The sequence below is a fragment of the Choristoneura fumiferana genome, chromosome 18 (genome assembly GCF_025370935.1).
Source record: "Choristoneura fumiferana chromosome 18, NRCan_CFum_1, whole genome shotgun sequence".
Taxonomy (NCBI): Eukaryota; Metazoa; Arthropoda; class Insecta; order Lepidoptera; family Tortricidae; genus Choristoneura; species Choristoneura fumiferana.
The window spans coordinates 16,356,391-16,379,806 of record NC_133489.1 but is presented as its reverse complement, the minus strand read 5'-3'; the positions used below and the strand labels follow the sequence as shown (position 1 = coordinate 16,379,806).

Here is a 23,416-nt window from a genome sequence, read left to right as displayed (position 1 = left end):
ATCTCTGTTCAATTAAACCAAATAAAACAGAGCGACATCATTAATATCTGTGCATAAGGTAATAGAAACTTAAACAAGCAAGGAATCAGGATTAAATCCTAGTGACTGCAAGGCTCTCCGAAACTCGAAACTCGAAGTTCGTGTCGTGCGGTCCCTTACACTTATACTATTTAATACGAGAGCGAGAGGGACCGCACGACACGAACTTCGAGTTTCGAAGTTTCGGAGTAGCCTGCTGCTCTGGGCTGTATTGCAAACATTTCTGACGCTAGCGATCACAATCAAATGCACTTTTTTATGCGAAATCTGTCCTTATTGCGATCGCGGCGTCAGAAACGTTAGCAAGACGGCCTTGGTCGACTTCTATATACTCAAGAACATAACGTGAACTAGGTCCATATCTCTATCCTGCTTGAATGAGGGAGATGCAGGCGTTTTAACAAACCGTTGCCATTTGCAGGGTGAAAGCTCATTGCCGAACAAACCTAGATATAATTACTGCCTGTTATACGTAACGTTTTTAGTGAGATCGTGTGCTGCATTTTTATTTTATGCTAATAAAATTTATCAAAAGTATTGTTTTCATTAAATTATATCGCAGATAGTTAAAGGGCAACACACACAGAGAGCGGGCGCGGGTCGGGTCGTGTCCGCCGCGGGAGCCGCGCGGTTCGTTGTATTCACACAGAGCGCGGGTCGGACCCGCGACGGGCCCGCAGCGGCTATCAATGTTGCCAGTTTAGTGACTTTATCCCTAGAAGTGACGGCTTTTGCTTAAATATTAGCGACCAAAAAAAAGTTTAGACTAAAAAAATGGTTTATCTGGCGACTTTTGGAGTACCTACAAATGAAAACAGTTCTAGAACCAATAATAAGAATAAGAATAATTTTATTTTCACCTCAGCACCTCAAACAGGCAGGTTTTGCTATGAGAAATCAGTGAGCAAAATCGCATTTTGCTCACTCCGTGAGACAAAGTAACTTTTTAATTATTTTTTTTAAATGCTGAGTACAGTGTTGGGTCTACTCACTGAATTCCAAATATTTGAACATTACTATGATCTGTCATTTCACTTCAACTCGAAAAAAGCAAGAGATAGGATCAAATTTGTCGATTACAAACTTAAATTAAATTTTTGTGTATTAAAAATATATCGAAATATTTCCAAAATGTAAATTTTCCCGATCTTTTAATAAAGTATGCAACCTCGTTGCACGAAAGCCGCTTCTCTTGTTTTTTTTTTTATAAAAGAATTCCGTATACTGCCTCTACAGTATAATTATTATTTGTTAAATTGAATGATTTTTTAACAAATCTATTCATGTTTATGTAATAGAAATCTTAATAAAAATCATATTTAAAGGTTTAATTGTTCAACCTTTTCAATTACCCCGAGATGAGGCTTTTTGCAGTATTAAAAAATAAGTGTGACATTAGTACAAGAAGTTAAGATTGCATGTTATGAGTATGCGATTTGTATTGTAGCTACTGGACTCTTTTTATGGTTTTAAATGTAATTATTATATTTGATAATAATCGGATTTTATTAAAAAAAAAATGTGTTTGTTTTGTAAACAGGTAGGTATATGTGGTTTTATTCTTATGTTACATTTAAATTATGTTCTCGCTGCTGAGGTGAAAAATTGTATGTGTCACACGAGACCAAAGTTTTTTTGCATCTCGTGTATTTCAATCCCTTGCTGATCTCAGGATTCTAACCTAGAATCACTCGCTAACGCTCGTGATTCAATTATAGAATCCTTCGCTTACTCGGGATTCAAAATCAACACTCGCAACAAAAAACAACTTTGCTCTCTTGTTGCACAAATAACTATTTCTCAAACATGCTCGGAAATGTATGCGTTAATGTCACGAAATGGAGACATGAAGCTTCTCATTTATGGCTCCCTACCTCCTCCCTACATAACTTCTTGGCCTAGGCCATGAACTATGTATGAAAATCCATTATTGTCCGCTGCTCTAACTTTTTAAATTTGCTTACTAAGATTAAACTGACAAAGGAAAAATTACGAACAGCCAACCACCACTACTCTGTAAGCATTTGCGATACTGCGATGCGATGCGATGTGATATATGGATGTATGGATAGATGGATGGATGGACGGACAGACGGACGGACGGACGGACGGATGGATGGATGGACGGACGGGCGGACGGACGGACGGATGGATGGATGGACGGACGGACAGACGGATGGATGGATGGACGGGCGGACGGGCGGACGGACGGACGGACGGACGGGCGGACGGACGGACGGACGGACGGACGGATGGATGGACGGACGGACGGACGGGCGGACGGGCGGACGGACGGACGGATGGACGGACGGGCGGACGGACGGACGGACGGATGGATGGATGGACGGACGAACGGACGGACGGACAGATGGATGTATGGATGGATGGACGGACGGACGGACAGATGGATGGATGGATGGATGGACGGACGGACGGATGGATGGATGGATGGACGGATGGATGGATGGATGGACGGATGGATGGGACGGACCGACGGACGGACGGATGGATGGATGTATGAAATATTTCCTCACATTGTTTGAGAAAGCACTATACAAACCTCGTCCAGAACAGGGATTGCTGGACTCGTTTTATTCTACCCCGAACTCGTCCCTTACTTCATGGCCTCTGCAGTAATGTACCTACTATTAGTTATAAAGTTACACTATCTACGTAAACTTATAATGGATACATTTTTGTCAACTCGACACAGAATTATTACAGTGCCGCGAGATATATGTGGTTAACAAAAAAGTAAAACCGACTCCAAACAAATAAAAAAAAATAACAATAAATGGAACCGACTACAAAACCCTGCAAAATATTTTCCTAGGTGTACCTAATAATAGCTCGAAGTCGGTGCCTCAGCACGAGCCAGCATAAATAATCGAAATAAAAAAAACCGACACGCTCTTGGCCGGTTTTTGTTTATTACTTCATCACGTCTAAACCACTGAACCGATTTAGATGAAATTTGGTATACATATAGTTGTAGTCACAGAGATGGATATAGTATAGTTTTATCCCGGAAAATTTGTATAGTTTCTGCGGGATACTTTGTATACCGAATTTCATCTAAATCGGTTCAGCGATTTTGACGTGATGATGATGGCTGATGAAGTAATAAATAAACAGACTTACAAACTTTCGCATTCATAATATTAGTGGGATGGGATTAAAAGTAAGTGTTTTTTTTATATTATGTATGTTGTTCGACAGTCAACGTCATAAATAAGTGATCACTTTTTAGGTATAGGTACCTTGTCGCTTTCAGTCTTTACACAATTTCGTATGGCTTATCAAACATGACGTTAAAGTGCCAAGTTACAAAAGTGATCTCTTATTTATTACGTTGACTGTACCTACACGATATGTCATTAATCTATCTATATATATAAAAGAAGAAACTGACTGACTGACTGACTGACTGACTGACTGACTGACTTATAGATCAACGCACAGCCCAAACCGCTGGGGCTAGAAACTTGAAATTTGGAATATATATTTCTTAATAGATGTAGACGCGCACTAAGAAAGGATTTTTCGAAATTCCCACGGGATAGGGAAATATCTAAACTTTTTTCGCTTCTTTGTTTGTAGTTGAATCTCTGAAACTAATGAGCCGATTTTAAAAATTCTTTCACCGTTAGTAAGCTACACTATTTTTGATTGACATATGTTATTTTTTATCCGGGATAGTGCAAAATTCCCGCGGGATAGAAATAAATTAATTCATTTCGGAGCTGATTTAAAAAATTCTTACATATTATGTGATATGACTATCTCCAAATGACAAAAGCTACTTTTTCTTCGGGAAATTACAAAATTCCCATGGGATAGAAAAAACTGAATGAAACTTCGGAGATGATTTTAAAAATTCTTTCGCCAATAAAAAGATACACTATTCCTCATTAGTATAGACTACTCTTCTTCGAGAAAATGTAAAATTCCCGCGGGATAGAAATAAGTGAATTCAACTTCGTGTCTGATTTTAAAAGTTCTTTCACCAAAAGTAAACTACAGTATTCCTGATTGACATAGGATACGTTTTTCCGGAAAAATGAAAAATTCCCGCCGGGATAGAAATAAGTAAATTCAACTTTGGCACTGCTTTTAAAAATTCTTTCATATGATATAATTGACTATCCTCGATTGACATAGGCCACTTTATTTTTGGAAAATCCAAAATTCCCATGGGATAGAAAAAACTGAATTCAACTTCAGAGCTGATTTTAAAAATTCTTCCACTAATTTAAAGCTGCACTATTGCTGATTGGTATAGATTACACTTCTTTGGGAAAATGCAAAATTCTCGCAGGATAGGTACATAGAAGTAAGTAAGACAATCCAAATTCGAAGCTGATTAAAAAAAAAAACACTAATAGTAATCTGCATTATCTCTGATTGACATAGGCTGCTTTTCTACAGAAGAATGCAAAATTACCGCAGGATCGACGTAAGTAAATTCATCATTGGGGTTGATTTAAAAAGATATTTTACCAATTGGGAGCTACATTATCCCTGATTGGCATACGCTACTTTTCTCCGGAAAAACATAAAATTCCCGCGGGATAGCAAAAAGTGAATTTAACTTCAAGGTTGATTTATTTATAATTCTATACCTAACTCTACCTAAACAGTACCATGACTGGCTGACTGACAGACAATGCATAGCCAAAACTACTGGCGCTAGAGACTTGAAATTAGCATAGATGGACCTAAAGTAATACAGAGGTGCACTAGGGAAAGATTTTTAGAAAATCCCATGGAATAGGAAAATATCTCAACTTTGTTGGTTTCTTTGTTTGTTGGGGGTAATCTCTGAAACTACTGAGCTGATTTAAATAATTCTGTTACCAATAGAAAGCTACAATATCCCTGATGGACAGACTTCTTTTTTTTTAATGCAAAATTTCCGCATAGTAAAAATAAGTGAATTCAATTTCGGGGCATAATTTCCAAATTCTATCAATAATAGAAAGCTACAATATGTCTCTCATCGACAATTAAGAATATTAAAATAGATCATAACAGTAATTCATGTCCCGCGGGGACTTTACAATTTCTCGAGATACAATCCTATATTCTCGCCGGCAAAAGAAAGGCGTAGTACTTTAACGTCTTTAACGTTTCAGCGAAACAGGGTTTCAGAGTTGGTAGGTTGATCTTTAAATTCCAAAATGTGCACCATCTGTCTAAAACAACGTCTGTATTTATATTTCCATGTAATCCTCCAAAAAATCAATCAAAACACGAAAAAAAGGATCGCGGAAAGTAAATGTATGTTAATTGTTACCCCAAATTTAACGCGAGCGAAGCCGCGGGCAAAAGCTAGTTAATTATAATATTTATCTAATTAGTTATCAACATTTTTTTTCACGTAACCCAACCTTTCAGACCGCCAGTGCCCTGTTGCCTGGTAAAATTAATTTTAGCGACTAAGTGACTTGATTTTGAGTCTAGGGACTCGAATTTCTAGGATGTTGGCAACACTGGCGGCTATCGTGAGCCTCGTGTGGTGAGGCAGTATGTTTAATGATGTCGGAAGAGTCGGACACAGACGAGGAATTGCTGAATTTATTAATTGTAAGAAATCGACTGCGGAAAAAAAAAAGGATATGGGTACATGAAATAAATAAAAAAAGGTTACAATTTGGAGAGTATCATCGACTGTGCAAAGAACTCGAAACATATGAAGATCGTTTTTTTAAGTATTTTCACATGTCAAAAGCAAGTTTTGAAGAGTTACATGAAAAACTGAGTACAAGAATATTCAAACTCGATACAAATTGGAGGCCAGCAATATCTACAAAAGAAAAACTCGCAGTTTGTTTAAGGTAATTACTGTTTATTATTGAGATCAAGAATCAATATATATAAGTTTTACAATTTAACCGAAATACAATTTTACAATTTAAAAAAATATTATTGGTGTTAACGAAAATCGTAACATAATTATCTACTTAAGATTAAGAGCTTGTGCACACTAGCGTTTTTCCGGCGGTTTCTCGATGGAGCGGGAACGCGGCGCGCACGCGGCGGCTGCGAGCACACCGCGGTATCTCCGCGATTATTCGCCGCCTGCGCGCCGCCGCGGTACGCGTGGAAGCGGCGATTAAGCCACGTATGGTCATACACGGTCGGCGTCTCCGTGGCGGCACGCTGGCGGCAAATAATCGCAGAGGTACCGCGTCGCGCACGCCGCGTGCCCGCCGCGTTCCCGCCCCGCCGAGAAACCGCCGGCAAAAACGCTAGTGTGTACAAGCTCAAAAACAGTTTTAATAGATCAAATAATGATTAATATTAATTGATCGATTGATTAATAATCATGTAATGTAATCATAATTAAAATTCACTGGAAATTGTTTTTGTGATGTCGGTAACCCCGTAAGCGGGTAAAAAGTGGGTCTGTTGAAGTTGAAGCCTCTGTATATGACAAGTCTTGGGCTAAATCATGTCGAGGTGTATTTGAAAATAAAGTATTTGTTACATTCGCTGCGTTTTCTGAATGATTCGTATTATATGTATAACTGTCCGAGGTTTCCGATATCATAGAATACGTCGGTGAGAGACGTTGCACATATTGTGGACATTGTGGTGAAGCCAGTTCATTAAGTTCTGCTTCTGAAAATAGTCGAGCTAAGTCCACTTTGAGCATAGCTTGTTTGTGGGTCGTTAATTTTTTAAATGTTTGTGCGTAACTTAGGAATAAGTAATCAATGCCGTCGTACCGTGTTTTTTCTTTTTTTTTGTTAATAAAATCTATTATTATGCTATCGACGTCTGCCTCTGCAGTCTTTTTGTTCGCTGGACGGGATGTGGCCGACGGTTCGAATGGACGAGGCGATCTTGGAGAAAGTGGTTGTGTTGTTACATCGGTATCGGGATTCGTATTTGTAGATGACGTTGATGGCGTAGATGGCGTAGATGGCGAAGGAGTCGAAGTATCTGAATCCGTCATTATTGGGGTTCCATTCTCTCCATAAATATTGGATTCAGTTTCTCTTGGACTTATACTGCTGTCCAAAAATGACAGCTGGGCAGCCCACATAAAGTGGATTGTCTTTCTTCCACTTCCTGTCGTTCCTTTTATTTGTTTTTTATATTTCATATATGCATCTCTCATGCTCTTCCATTTCCTTTTAATAGATTCATCTGTAACAATTAATTAATGATATTAATTACATAATATTTTTATTTCAGGTATTTAACGACTGGGGATTCGTTTCAAAGTTTATCCTTCTCTTTTCGTCTTGGAGGCAGTACAGTTTCGAATATAGTAAAAGAAGTATGTAAAGCAATATGGGAAACACTACAACCGGAATACATGCCCGCGCCCACAGAAGATACTTGGAGGCAGTCGGAAGTCGGTTATAGGCAAATTTGGAATTTTCCCAATGGTATCGGAAGTATTGACGGCAAACACGTAAATATCAAATGCCCTCCTAATAGTGGTTCGAACTACTATTGCTACAAAAATATTTTTTCTGTAGTTCTACTGGCTATAGTAGATCCATTTTACAAATTTACCACAGTTGACATTGGAAGCTATGGTCGTCATAGCGATAGCGCAATTTTTGAAAATTCAAGATTTTATCAAGAATATATTCACGACAATATGTTACTTCCTCCAAAACCATTGCCTGGAATGTCTGACCCCGTACCTCACGTGTTGATAGGAGACGAAGGATTTGGATTAAAACCCTATTTGATGAGACCTTTTCCAAGAGCCGTAAGTCTACACGATTCACAAAAAAATAATTTTAACTATAGACTATGCCGCGCAAGGCGTGTTGTCGAGAATGCTTTTGGGATATTAACACACAAATGGCGCGTATATAGAAGACCGATGGAATGTACAGTTGAAACTGCAGTAGATGTGGTCAAAGCCACAACGTGCTTGCATAACTATATAATTATCAGACGTGGTAATACTGATGTAGTTCTTTCGCACGATACAGAAGCAAATACCACGACTGGACTAGCATCGATAAATCCGACAAATCGACGATCGACAAGTGAGGCCTTTGAAATTAGAGAAAAATTTGTTACGTATTTTAATAACAATTAATAATAAATAACATAAAATATACTTACGACTTTCATTCAATTCTTCACCAATTGCCTGCCAAACTCTTGCCTTCAACACAGCATTTTTGTAATGTTTATTTCGTGGCTCCCACAAACAATTGTGTTTACGAACACATTCTATAATTTTTTCATTTATTTCCATGAGTTTCTTTGTCAGTAATTACAAGTATTACAACAGAACAAAGTATATTATCGAAGCTCGCAATACTAGCCGCTCGAGCGCTCATGACATGACTCGCGCGCGCTCGCTGTGTGTTTGTTATCGTAATGAAATGATGTAGTTACGGTTAGTACGACTAGTACGAGTAATGTAAAGTTAGGGTTGCAAGTAGATAGATGAAGATATCGATATTTATATCGGAAACTAAAAGATCGATAATCGATACTATCGACCGTTTCAACGCGATATTGTCGATAACTAGTTGTTTCCTTCGACTTCGTCTGTAAAGAATACAATTCAATTCAATATTTATTCATGAACAATACAGTGATTGTGTTTGAACTTACATAATACATGCACTTAATAATAGAATTATTATTTTTATTGGATTAGGAATTTATTGCTATCCTGCGTTAACTATATCTTAATAGTGATTTTCCAACGGCAAGGCGAGACGAGAATTGAAATTTGCATGCATTCTCGCGCGCCCGCCGCGAGTAGCCGCGGGCCGCCGCGGGCGCTGCCATACAAATTTCAATTCTCGTGTCACCTCGTCTTTTCTCTCTATGTGTTATTCCAGACGTCCAGCTCATCCCTATCCCGTGGAAATATCGGGATAATATAATAAAATTAAAAGGAAAAACCTTTTTAAAAACAAGGTTTTATTAGAAAACTAAAAAGGAAAAATAAATTTAAGTTACATGTACCTACTAATTAAATACTTGTCATTATAAGAAAGCGTGTGTAGATAGTTAAAGTTCTAGAGACTGAATATGGATATTTAAATTACTGGCACTTGAGGTATCCCATCTTAGGCCTCTAGGTTGGCAACGCATCTGCAATACCCCTAGTGTTGCTGATGTTTATGGGCGGTGGTGATCTCTTACCATCAGGAGACCCTCTTGCTCGTTTTCCATCCAGTCGAATAAAAAACAATATATATTTCTCCTTTTTAGTTCATTTATTTTTTCTAATAACAGCTTGTTTTGAAAAAAGTTTTTATGGTTCCGGAGCCAAAATGGCAAAAACGCAACCCTTATAGTTTCGCCATGTCTGTCTGTCTGTCTGTCTGACCGTCTGCGGCTTTGCTCAGGGGCTATCAATGCTAGAAAGCTGTTATTTTGCACGGATATATATGTAAACTATGCTGACAAAATGGTACAATAAAAAATAAAAAAATAAAAAATTTTTGGGCTACCTCCGATAGACGTAATGGGGGTGATTTTTTTCTCATCCAACCCTATAGGGTTGGATGACTATATCCACACTATAGTGTGGCCAGTGTGGGGTATCGTTGGATAGGTCTTTTTTTCGTTTCAGTAATTTGTTTGCGAAATATTCAACTTTAAACTTGGGAGATTCCGTATAAAATACGAAATCCTTAGAAAAATATTACTCAATTTTGTCGTAATGGCTACGGAACCCTATTTTGGGCGTGTCCGATAGGCTCTTGGTCGGTTTTTTTCTTTTAATTTTGTTTTTAACTGTTTAGAGGGTCGCATATTCACCCCGACCAAAGTACTCATCAAGACGAATCAAACGAGCCCAAACTCGATGCGGTTGCGTTATTTAATTACCGGATTCCTATGGTTACCTTCCAGCTCCATCATCAGATCAGCTTCATGACATAATAATAATGCATTGTCATCCGATTTACACATGCATGCTAAATTTCAGCTCAATCGGATGCCGGCAAGTGGGCCAAATTTAACTTGCAAGTTTTTGGTAAAAAAAAAAACATTTTTAATAAAAGCTTTTTTTTGTGACTGTACTTTTTGTTGACAGTCTTGCAACCACACAAACTACATTTGCATACCATATTTCAAGTCGATGCTATTAACCGTTGAAGAGTTCCGTGCTGCGGAGACGATCCTGGCTGAACTACCAGGATGTCACTACCAGATTATTGTATTGTTACACAATTTACATAAGTATTCCAAATTTCAAGTCAATCTGACTACTGGAAGTGGTCAAAATATACTTGCAGAATTTGACTACAGACGGACAGACAGACAACGGGACAGGTGAAACTAAATAAAAGGTTGTAAAAAGTAGCCTTTATGTTATTCCAGCTATCTACGTACCAAATGCCATTGAAATGCTGTTTTAGTGTGAAGGAGTAACAAACAAACACACACACACACACACACACACACACACACACACACACACGCACACAAACTTTCGCATTTATAATATTTACTTATATATAGTATTTGTCAATTTAATTAGCTGTACATGGCTGACAATTATATTTTTATTAGAAAGTTAACAGTGTGGATTTTACTTTATTATTTAAATTTATGTAATGGTTAAGTTACAGAAATAGCGTATCTTTAACTTCCCTTAAAAAAAAGCCTGGGTGCCGGTAGCCCAGTAACACACTGTAGATAGGCAATGCTAATATATCAATACTGTGGAGTCAAAGTTATCGATACTATCAAAAATTCGATATATCGTTGCAACCCTACCTGTCAAAGGACGCCGCGTGCGACGGTAAAGCCATAAATCGCACGCGGCATCCTTTGACAGAGGCGGCGCGTGTCAAAGCGGCGGCGCGATACAAACACCGGCCATTTGCCGCTCGGCACGGCTGCCAAATTAGGGGTTTTCCCCTCAAATTTAGGGGGTAAATAACTGGGATGGGGTATTTTTAAGGATTTTTGGGAAGTTTTGCTTTTTATATTTATTTTGTATTTCTTATATTTCACATTATTTCTTGATATTTGCACGGATATATAATGAAAACTATCCCGACAAAATGATACTTGTACAATGAAAGATAAAAAAAAAAAAACATTTAAGGGTACCTCCCATAGACGTAAAGTAGAGATTTTTTGTATGTAAGTAAGCCGATGGGTGGAAAATTAAATAAAAACTGGATGGTAAGTATATCAAACTTACAATCCTGCCTGATGTCATTATACGACATGTTGCTGTGTGTGTAATCATTCACTTCAATTCTTGTGGCACTACCTATACTAACATGTTTTAGGGGGATTTCCAATTAATTATAGCAATTTTATTGGTTTTTAACTTAAGCTTTAGGGATAAATATTTTTGAGAGTTGGTAACACTGCGCTCGGCTCGCGCTGTTTGTGACGACGGGCGACGGGCGCGGGCCCGCGCACGACCCGCGCACGACCCGCGCCCGCGCCCGCGTTCTGTGTGAAGGCTTCCATATACCGCCATGCAAATACGCCCGTCGCGGGCCCGCGCACGACCCGCGCCCGCTCTCTGTGTGTGTTGCCCTTAACGGTATTTGACTTCCTCCGTTGAAGCTTGCAGAGTATTCCGGCACCAATCTACACGAGCCGCCTTTTGCTTCACAAATTGTGGGAACCCAGCGGGAAACTAGCTTTCTTACACACAGCTCATTTATGTAATATCGACCGAATTACAGTAATTCCGATACTGATAACAGCCCGAATTTGCTCGTATGTCACATGACGGTCATCTATTATAATAGTTCGCACAGCTGCGATGTTTCAGGCGTGACCGCTGTTCTTGGTCGACCTGCAGAAGGAACAGTGCTGAGCGACACACGACCGCGTCAGAACTCGGCATACCACCTGTATATTGTCGTTTGAATCGGTGATTCAACATCATAAATCGAAACAAGTTCGCTGAGACATTTATCTTGAGATAAGCCGCGACGAAAATTGTGATAAATTATGGCACGGAAATGTTCACGCGCGAACTCCATTTCTGCTAACGACGTGTTAACTTTAAACCAACATAGTTTTTGTTTTTAAACATTTTTTTTAAATTGTTTGAATGTCATTAAGATTCTAAGAATTTCGGGCCTAGCGGTACGGCATTAATTAGCGAATCAGGCTTTTTGCTGAGTTTTCGTATTATTGTACATGATTTGACACATCATCAGCCGAAGACGTCCACTGCTGAACAAAGGTTTCCCCCTTAGAACGCCACAATGAACGACAACTCGCCACTTGCATCCACCGTTTCCCGCAACTCTAACGATGTCGTCAGTCCACCTGGTGGGAAGCCTTCCAAACATTTGACACATAAGTCACTAATATTTGTAATGTTGTTTGTTCCAGAGTAAAGGGGATTCGTAACCTGGGCGACCTGTTCCCGAACCTGGCGGTGATCCGCGGATGCAGCTCTTCAACGACTTCGCTCTCGTTGTCTTTGATAATGAGAACCTTGTGTAATTACAATGTATTCTATGCGGGAACGACGGCTCGCCGCTGTCACGACGGGTTTGTTTTGTTTGGCGGAAAGTAGCTATTGCAATTTTAATCAGTTGTATGAATAATAAATTGCTTATATAATTTACCTACAGCTAAAAGGATTTTTTTTTGGCTCACGTGGCAGACGCTGACTTTAACTGAAATATACATAAGAAGCGTATTCTAAGCGTGATGAGATGAGTGTGTTGAAGTCTTGTATCTTAGTCTATTTGGCCTAGAATAAAAACGCATAGAGAATCTTCAAAATCCAACTGAGAAATGGCACAGTTTCAATCATTATAATTATGTAAGTATGTCATTCATCTTCTTCTTCCAAAAATTTGACGACCGGTTAGCTCAGTGGTTACAGAACCTGACTATAAACGGATCTTGAGGTCCCGGGTTCGATCCCCGGCCGGGACCGATATTTGAATGAAAAAAAAAAATAGAATGTATTTAAGTATGTATCTATCTAAGTATGTATGTTTATCCGTTGCCTAGTAACCATAACATAGGCTCTGCTTGCTTTTTATTATAAATTTGATTTAATTGTATTAAATTTCTTTTCGTTTCGAACTATGTAGATCAATTGGTGTCAAGTGTCCCGTGATGTACAAAAAAACCGGCCAAGTACGAGTCGGACTCGCGCACGAAGGGTTCCGTACCATATCTATACAACATTAGACTAATGGCAAAAAAAAACAAGGTTGTTGTATGGGAACCCCCTTAAATATCTATTTTACTATTTATTTTTAAAGTGATTATACAACTAAATATTTTGTGAATATTTCAACCGACTACCTGTTGCCGTTATTAATATGGAGAAAAATGTCAAACAAATCACGTTTGTTGTTGGGAACCAATTTTAAATATATTATTCTGCTTTTAGTATTTGTTGTTATAGCGGCCACAGTAATACATAATCTGTGAAAATTTCAAGTGCCTATTACGGCTCAAGAGACAGAGCCCTGTGACAGATGGACGAACAGACAGAGAGACAGACAGACAGCGGATTCTCAGTAATAGGGTTCCGTTGGCACCCTTGGTTACGGAACCCTAGAAATGATGACTGACAACCTCTCTTTTTGTCACCAGTCTCTGGGGCTTCGTTCGCTGACGCACATCGAGCAGGGAGCAGTCAGGATCCAGCACAACGACAGGCTGTGTTACACCAACACCATAGACTGGTCCAAGATCGCTACAGACGGGGTTGACAATGGCATAATCAAGGTGAGGAAGGCGGTTATATTTAAAGTTATAGCTCAGTCGACAAAAAAGGAACCCTACCTCATTTAGTTTTGCGTCCGTCCGTTCGACTGTCAAGGTCCTTTTCTCAGGAACGCGACGAGGTATGAAGCTAACTTCGTATCAAATACTCAGGCCTACTGCCACTTGGAGCAGTGCAAAAATGTCATTTTTAAGAAAACGCAATAAAAAGATACAGTAATTAAACTGATAACTGATTGTCTTGATAAGTACTTTGAAGACAATTACACAAGTGAACAATGATATGCACGCATCAGCTATAAGCTGCCTGTGCATTATAAATAATAATAATAATTAAAAAATAATGATTCCATAGAATTTGCCAGGGAAGCAAAACCTATAGGGTACTTCCAGTTGTTCTAGTAACTTAAAATTTGGTATAAGAGGTCTGGAAATCTTAATAACTTAACTAAAAGTAAATAACCATTAGCTAGTAGGTAAACTTTTGCAAGGATCATTTGGATGGATCTCTTTTACCGTATCACTCGGCAAGGAGTAACGCTCGCAGCCAAGAAACACAATTACGTACTAAATAAAGTTTTTAATCTCAGCGCTCTGTGTTTGATTAGTACCTACATGTCTGCAAATTATACAATTCCTCTAATAGTGTTCGTCATCACTTAATTACATGACTCATTAATAAAAAATACATAACAATCATCCTAAAATCTTTTTCGGCAATGAAATCCCGTGATAGGTACCTATTTTTATTTTCTCATTTACAAGGTTAACGTCGAATGGCTGTTTGTCGCGGTCATGATATCTCATAGCATTGCCAGCTTTGACCTTTTAATGCATGACTGGGCACTTTAATGACCATCGCATTCCAAACAATCAACAATTTAAGGCGAGCGTTCCATCAACCGTTATCATGCTGTCCTGTAAACAAATTTAGTTTTAAGGACAACACAGGGCAGTGATAGTTAGTGTGCTCAACTGCTCACTGCTCATACCAATAGGCAATAGCTGATGTAAATAAAGTAGTTAGTGGCAGCGTTATTATCGTAGAAATACAACGCTGCTTTAAACTTGTTTTCGCCACTGACCGTGGGATTATGATTTAATTAATTCAACTGTTTGCAAAAAATATAACGATGCATTTGTAAAACCATAAGCCGCTTGTCATTAGGAGCTGTTATTGATAGATATAAATAACTTCGCCGACACCTTTAGGTAATAATTGACGTTTACGGTAAATAATTTAATTAATTTTGTTGATTTGCATTATTTTTCACGGTCCGTCTGTTGTGTATGATGAGATATTCTAGCTTAATTCATAAGTAGCATACACGCGCTGCAATTTCATAATGCCTGGTTTTAGTCAAAAGTTTCTTGGTTGTTCTGTTGCTGAACAAGTACCTAAAATAATACGTGTATCCCACAAGGGACGAGAAACTAATCTTGCAGGCCGTCATTTGTAGCTCGTGGAATTTAAGACTGGAAGACGTGGAATTTTAATCTGCATTGCGGTTGGATATATCCCGGTGTCGTGGTTTGACGGTTAAATCAGTAATAATAAGCTTATCTGTTCAAATGAAGGCACTTTGCTCTTACAAAGATTGATTGAATTCAGTAAATACCGAGTAATGCTAATGAGTTATCCGTTATATTTTATGGCTTAATTTAAGTTTATCTTGGTAAATGGCAAAGAGAAAGTTTTTACACACTTTTAAATTATTTAAAATGCCTACGTCACTAATTTGGAAAAAGCTTAAGTTAAATTTGCAGATGTCATTTTACATCCTTTAGGTGTTCAGAAGAAATAATACATCTTTACCTACAGCTAGTCATACCTACTACAATATTCATCATTGTCTTGGCGGCTTTTATTTAGGTGGCATATAATAATATATTAAAGCCAATACGATCGACCATACCGAGGTGAAAAACAGAGATGCTAACAAATTCCCTACTATTGTAGGTAAAATTTTATAATGTTGTTTTCTCCTTTTCCAGTCGAACTACGACACGCGTCTCTGTGGGTTGTGTCCCAACGCGCAGGGCCGAATGGACGACCACCGGCAGTCGCATTTCCAGTGCCCGGCCGACGCCAGCGGTCGGTTGCTCTGCTGGGACGACAAACATTGCCAGAAAGGTAAGCGACAAATATTTGAAAGTAGAAATCGCACATGACGAGTTCCGTACCACCCGTACAGAAAAAACTCTTACTGTCTACTGTGGGCCCTTTCGAATTTTGGCTTAGTCTTCTTTGTATTGTTAAAGCTGTCATAGTAATACATATTCTGTCAAAAACGGGTCGGTTATTAGTGTGCCTTATGACCACTTTCCACAGCGAGTGGAGTGGACTCCGCAAGGACTCAGTTTAATTTGCAGCGATCAACTTCATAGAGGTGAGATTGAACTGAGTCTGTACGGAGTCCGCCTCGCTCGCACTAATTTGATCTTAGCAATTTGTAAGAAAAAATAGGTAGGTAGGTACTTTACGTAAAATTCTTCAACTGCTCAGCCACAAATAAAGATCATTAAGGCTCTTCCGCCCACGCAAGGGGTTATTTATAGGATGTTTGTTGCAAACCCTTGTATGGGCTCTCCCACGCTTTGTTAGTTGCATTGCGTTGTAACAAACTGCACCCCATAAATATTTCACTTAAATTGCACTGCAGTAGATACCTACATACAACCCGTGCGTGGTCGTGTTTTATAGCATACCAACCTTTAAATGAAACCTTTCAAAGTTGCTTGAATGTTTGCTTTGGTATTTGTTGTTGAATATTTGGTAAAACTCTCAAATATAAATGAAAAGTATTCATGACATGACTGGGCAATTAATGCCTAAACCAACTCCCAGAGGTTGTTTTGACACAACGTGATGTAAATACAAAAGTAAGATTTGTTTACCGAAAAATAAACTGTTATTAAATAATTCAATTTTCTCACAAAGATACAGATCTGATTGGTAAATGATTATGTATTAAAAATCGCTACTTGTAATATCTCTCCATTAGGTCAAATGATGACATCGTGAGTGTTGCGGGCAACCGGTGGAATGTGGATGCAAGTGGATGTCGTTCATTGTGGCGTTCTAAGGGGAGGAGGCCTTTGGTCAGCAGTGAACGTCTCCCAGCTGATGATGATGATACCTAATTTAAATGTTTATTTAAATTAAAATATTTTTTACTACTGTCAATTAATGGTGTCAAATACCCCATACAGCATCTGGGGGTATATTCCCAAGTTAGAAATTCGAAGTTCGTATCAAACTATTAAATACCATTACGAGTGAGCGGGACGATACGAAGTTCTAATTTCTAACATCGGAGTAAAAGCCCTACAAAAGAAACCACCCCAAAAATAGACTTGATCCACAGTAAAAGGGTCTCCCTACATCTATAGACGCGGAATCGGCTTTAGCCATTCAAAAAACTCTTTATTTCCACGCAGTAAGAGCGAAAAAGACGTCGACCGCCCTTAAGACGTCTTTTTCGCTCTTATTGCGTGGTGATAGGTTTGAGGAGGCCCTAACTGGCTCGTGTCCTTTTAGTGTGTCCCGCGAGCTGCGGCAACCGCTCGTGCACGGCCAACGGCACGTGTTGCAACGCGGCCTGTCTCGGCGGTTGCGACGGTGACCAGCAGCACCACTGCCATGTCTGCCGACACTACTCGGTCGGATACGGCACAAACCGCACCTGCACCGAAACGTGCCCCGGTCACATGTACAAGGTAATATACTACGAAGTGCAAAATTCGATTTTTTTATCTTGCCGTCCCGCTGATGCTAATATTAATACGAGAGTGAGGGGCGATTTTCGAATTTCGTAGTAGCCCCCCAGTAGCGTAGAACAATCAGTGGACTGGGCGACCCAAACCTAGTGGTATCTTTAAGCGCGAATAGCACCAAGAAATGGAGGATATATAGTAAGCTAGAATTCGGGGCACTTTCTTTTTCGCTCCGGGGTCCAGGGTTACCTCGCTGCGCCGCTAAGACAATCTTGTTTTTGTTTGTGTTGCAAAGAGAAAATGTCGAAATGACGTTATCAGTAAGTTAAAAATTAAAATTAAAAAATGGTCCATTATGTTGGTACAGATGTAGTGACCACCATCTTGTTCGCTAATCCTGCCGTGAAGCAGCAGTGCTTGCACTGTTGTGTTTCGGCGTGGAGAGTAAGACAGCCGGTGAAATTACTGGCACTTGAGTTATCCCATCTTAGGCCTCTAGGTTGGCAACGCATCTGCAGTGCTGGTGTTGCAGATGTTTATGGGCGGTGGTGATCTCTTACCATCAGGAGACCCACTTGCTCGTTTGCCATGCAGTCGAATAAAAAAAAAGTGAACATTGTTTGGCGATCATATTTTGTCGGAAGAGTTCATATTTTTCTTGCTTTCGCAACTGGCTAATTGAAGTTCTCTGAAGCTAATTGAGGAAACAAGATAAATACGACTTTAACTGACAGAATACGGCAGAAAAAATCACTAGATCTGTAGAATATGTTGTCGTTTTTATGTGACGCAGTTGTTCCGGCGGTGCGTGACAGAGCAGGAGTGCCGCGAGATGCCGCCACCGCCGCCGATCAACTACAGCCGGATGCGGTTGGAGCCGAACATCCAAGCGTACAAAATATTGAACGACACCTGCGTCTATATGTGCCCTAACGGCTACATGGAGGTAATAAAAAACTATGAGTTACTATTGTGGAATCTATGTAGGTTGAGTGATCCTTGTAACAGTTGTTAAAGGACTTACTTGAGCTATACTGATCTCACTATTGTGCATCGACTTGCTTCCATATGTTGTGTCAGATGCCTGTTAATTTGACCTATTTTGAGATATCCGAAAAATGTTTTAAATAAAATACTAGGACCTGCGCAAGATGAGCTGTCCTAAAATTGAGGAGCTTGAAAATGTTCTAATAGTTGCCTGCTCGTCAGGCTTTTTTTAACTGCTGGGCAAAGGCCTCTCAGCCACCCTTACAACCGTTAAAAACGCTATACAACGGTTTTTTCTTTTTAAATTAAATTCAATTAATAGTTAAAAGGGCACAGATAACAATTGTGTTCTAAAATACAATCTTGAATATTCGAAAAAAGTGGCTGCAGAAATGGCACACATTTTTTTGCAGAAAGGTACGAAGGACAATGCGTCGTGCGAGAAATGCCCGCCGTCGGGCTGCACGCGCGAGTGCACGGGTGGTACCATTAACTCTGCCGCGTCGGCGGAAAAGTTCCGCGGTTGTACAACCATCAACGGCTCATTGATCATCGCGTTGCGGTCCAGCGGAGGTCAGTGCATCATCAGCATCACCATAAGGCTGCGTTTCTACCAGAGATGTGCGAGGATGTGTTGCGTGGCATGTGTTTATTATGAACCAGAACCAAAAGAAACGCTTCATTATTTACTCATCCTCGGTCGGCCGAGCTGTTTCCACTAAGGATGTGCTGAGCGGGGATAGGTAAATAAAGCGTTTCTATTAGTTCATGACAAACACATTCCTCGCAATACGTCTTCGCACATCTTTGGTTCTTCGCACACAGCTTTTCAAGTTCTTGGGCCATAGCCTCGTCGACAGTAAACTCTTACACTGGTAACAAAATGCTACCCCTTTCTTACACGTAACGCGATATAAAATTTATCTTACAGCGTTTGGAGTTTATGACAGTGGGGGTTTTAGCTAGGGTCACAGTATCTGTATCGGGTTATCATCATAATCGGTCCTTTTGATGCCAAGCTGACCTTGAAGGTCACAGCTCATTACAGCCACCCGGCACCCGACCTGCACCGCCTCGCCTAGAGCGGTTAGTATTCTTCATAATGGATTTGTATGGGTATGCGCTCACTACATCAACTCCGTAGCGTCACCGGAGTTCCCTGAGTAGTCTCTGGTCACCGGATCGCCTCACTCGCGAGGTTGCCACGCACGAGTGGACCACTCGGTGACAGCTCGCTGCTCGCCGCCATAGTGACTACTAGTAAATTCGTGGACCACGCGAGGTCCGCTCGTTGTCAACGCGTCGTCCACCCGTGGATCACCTGTCGACAAATAGTGGACGCCGAAAGTAGAGGCGGTGCTGGTCAGGTGCCGCCGGGTGGCTCTAATGAGCTGTGACCTTTAGGCCACGTATGTTGGTTATGGTAAGCAATAACCGCCGCTTGGAGACTTGTCTTGGCTTGAATATCCGAGCAGTCGCTAGTAATTTGTCAAGTTTTGAAGAGGGAAAGGAAAGTATGAACGAATAATTTGAATAATACTTGCTTATGGGCTATTATTGACCAAAATAATCGCAACTTGGGATGTTAAACAATAGGTATGGTCTGTGGTGTTTCAGTGCATACAAGGTTTACTGTTTACAGGAGTTACAGTCCCGCAAGCATTGTAGATAGGAGCGCAGAGACATTGTCAGATTCATTGCCGGCACCATGAGGTATCTCTGAGACGGCCGTAACTAATTCGTGTACCTGTGATATATAACCAACTTATTAAAGGATCTAAAGAGTTTTGTAATTGATTATGATATGATTCGTTATATCAAACTCTTTCAAGAAAATATAGAACAAGTTTTTTTCAATTGTCTTCAGGCAACATCGTATCGATATTGGAATCTGCGCTCAGCGAAGTGCGGGTAATCTACGGCGTGCTCAAAGTCGTTCGCTCGTACCCTCTCGTGTCGTTGATGTCGCTGAAACGGCTCGAGAAAATCGTTGCTATCCCTGGTTTACATAAGTGAGTATGTAATTTTATAATAATTGCAGCACAGTTATATTAATCAAAATGGCGACCTACTAAATTAGCTTATAATATGGCCCTTCAGTCAGACACTGAAATTATATTTTATAATTATATTATCTAGAATCACAATTTTAATTATTTATATAAAAATTTCGTACGAATAGATAAGATTGGCCCGCCTAAATTTTGGTTCTCCTATTTTCCATCCCCGCACTAATGAGTTTGAAAATAGTAACTCGTTTTTACATATTTTCATACAATCTGGTTCCTCTGTTATCCATAAATGGTGTATTACACACATAAGTACTTTACTCTGTTTGACTATGGCAGGCAGTGCTTTATAATTATTAGCATTCATTTTTCTTGCTTTAGAAAAAGATAAGTAAGAATTAACTCTCGCTAACATAATATAAAGAAAAATAATGATTAACTTTCCCAGAGGTGAAGCTCTGCATATATTCAACAACCCAAACCTGGAGTTGCTCTGGGACTGGGAGGCTGACCCGCCCAAACGGCTCCAGATCACTGGCAAGCTGTTTATACATTTCAACCAGAAGCTCTGCTATAACAAGCAGATCCTTCCGCTCCGCAATATGACCGTTGGCACCAGCTTCGACGAGGTGGAAGTCTCAACAGATAACAATGGAGATCAAGCGCTATGTAAGTTTTTCTGTTGGTGCAATATCAGTGTAATTAAATGATCTTATTGTATGCAACTGAAACTATCTATCTTAAAAAATACATAAGTATAAAAAAGCTTTTTGTCTATACCAAAATTCAAGTCAATCCCATCATGAGACGTGGTAAGTTAACATAAGGTTTTTGAAACAGAGGTTTGTATTAATTACGATATTATGTTGTTAAATTTGTAATGGTCTTACGTCTAATTTGTCTTCATGGGTGACACTCTTTCCCGGCCCGAATAACACCGACATGGAAATACCGGCCTGATTTTTGTGTACACTCCCACAGAAACTGACTGGAGCTTCTATGGGCGTGGACACGAAAAACAGGGTCGGTATTTCCATCCCGGTATTATCCGGGCCGGGAAAGAGTGTCACCCGTCTTCATAACTTTATGGCAAAGCTCTGCGCAGGAGGCGACACTAGCGCAAACCCCCATGACAACGTCAGTTCTCATTATATTTTGTTTTGTCGCCATGACAGATCATGACCAAAGAGTATTAGTACCTGTAGAAATTATAATTATGTTTATTAGTAACAACATAACATAATATTTTATATCGATAGTAACGATAGAGCTATATTTCCAAAAAATAATTGACTAATACGATATTATGGCATTTAAGATACTCAAAAATCTGTTTACGGTTTGTGCTAGTGCTGCATTCTGACAGGAGAAAATTTCAGTAATATTCCCTATTCTCATGATCTGATTGACTTGAACGGATATGTAGTTTGGGTGACAGCGCAAGTCTGTCTTTCCTTCTTAATACAAGCTTTTTTTGCTGATTGCGCTGGTATTGCGCAATTTTACCCAAGACGTTTTCATACACCGAGCCGCAGGTGAGCTCGAATAGAAATCGAGGACAAAATAGGTTTAATGAACGTGATGATGATGGAAGACTAGTTTTTATCGTCTTTTTATTTTGCAGGTTACCAGGAGACGTTGGACCTCCGCATTCAGACTCTTCACAAGAACTTCGTGATCTTGACCTGGAACACGTTCTGCATAGACGACACGCGGCAACTGCTCGGCTACTCCATCTACTATATCGCCGCCGAACACAACGTCACGCTCTACGGACAGCGGGATGCCTGCTCTGACACGTTAGTATGCAATCATCATCATCATCACCTGTTGAACAAACGCCTCCTCAGGGGTGTACCCAGGTTCTGGCCCAGGAAGAGGGGGGCAAGTCACATTTATTTTAGGTCGAAACCCCGTACTTATTTTCTCGTTCACACAATACGGCTTGCCAGGTTTTTGTAAAGTAAATAGGCATAATACATATTGTATAAAGCATACAATGTCCAGCTGCCCGTGTTGTAAGGATTACATAGTAAAGGTTCTGGGAATAGTTCCGTAGATATTTATAGGAACGCAGTTGGTACACATTGTGTTTTGTCAATAATGTTCAGTGTTCAAATTTACCTATTTTTAGGGTTCCGGAGCCAAAATGGCAAGAACGGAACCATTATAGTTTCGTCAAGTCCGTCTATCTGTCTGTCTGTCTGTCCGTGTCACAGGCATTTTACTCGAAAACTACAAGATGTATATCAATGAAATTTGGAGTACAGATGTCTTGTCAAAGCCGCTATTTATTTTAGAATTTGCTCTTTGTGTTTGTTAATTCGAAATGTTCTTAGCGATGTCAGGTCTGAGGTGTGAAGTATTGAAACTAAACGGTTTTTGTTTTTTATCTGAATATAATTCACCCTAAAAAGTGGCGCCGTCTTTAAAATTGATTTAATTACACTTATATCAGTTTTTGAGGTCACCAATTTACATAATATGTTTACCAATTTTCGGAACTAAATGACTGTGTTGTTTTTTTTTTTTTTTACTCTTAAACTCACTCTTTGTCGGACCCTGACTGATTGCTCCTCACATCTATTCAAAGGTTGACTGGTAGAGATCCCTTAAAGGGAGAAGTCCGCCTTTGTACCAGTATCTCAAAGTTTGTCAATTGTGTTTTGTATATTTTCTTTTGTACAATAAAGAGTTTACATACATACATACTGTGACAGACGGACGAACAACAAAGTGATCTAATAAAGGTTCTGTTTTTTCGGTCGTATTTACGGAACCCTAAAAAGAGACAGATTGCAGAAAGCGGTGTCAAACTACAGCCTAAGCCCTGACAAAATCAAGTGTGTTTTTTTCGGTACCACTTAAGTATACTGGTGACTGGTAAACCGAACCATCTTGCAGAGCGACCCATCTAGTAGCTCACCCTCTTCGGTAAAGTGCAAAAGCCATCGGAGGCTAACAGTAACCGTCCGTCCGAAAAAAAACGA

The 23,416-nt window shown here is 39.7% G+C and overlaps 1 protein-coding gene across 2 annotated transcripts in view; it reads left to right on the top strand.

Moving 5' to 3' along the window:
• Positions 1 to 13,630: 13,630 nt before the first annotated feature.
• InR (Insulin-like receptor) overlaps positions 13,631 to 23,416 on the top strand; it is a 29,259-nt gene continuing 19,473 nt past the window's right edge. For both annotated transcript variants that reach the window (XM_074102245.1, XM_074102246.1), the window contains exons 1-8: positions 13,631 to 13,716; positions 15,709 to 15,847; positions 17,255 to 17,433; positions 18,224 to 18,376; positions 18,831 to 18,990; positions 20,285 to 20,429; positions 20,875 to 21,095; positions 22,051 to 22,225. In XM_074102245.1, coding sequence (XP_073958346.1) covers positions 15,760 to 15,847; positions 17,255 to 17,433; positions 18,224 to 18,376; positions 18,831 to 18,990; positions 20,285 to 20,429; positions 20,875 to 21,095; positions 22,051 to 22,225 — 1,121 coding nt within the window. In that variant the 5' untranslated portion in view covers positions 13,631 to 13,716; positions 15,709 to 15,759. The remainder of the gene's footprint in view (positions 13,717 to 15,708; positions 15,848 to 17,254; positions 17,434 to 18,223; positions 18,377 to 18,830; positions 18,991 to 20,284; positions 20,430 to 20,874; positions 21,096 to 22,050; positions 22,226 to 23,416) is intronic.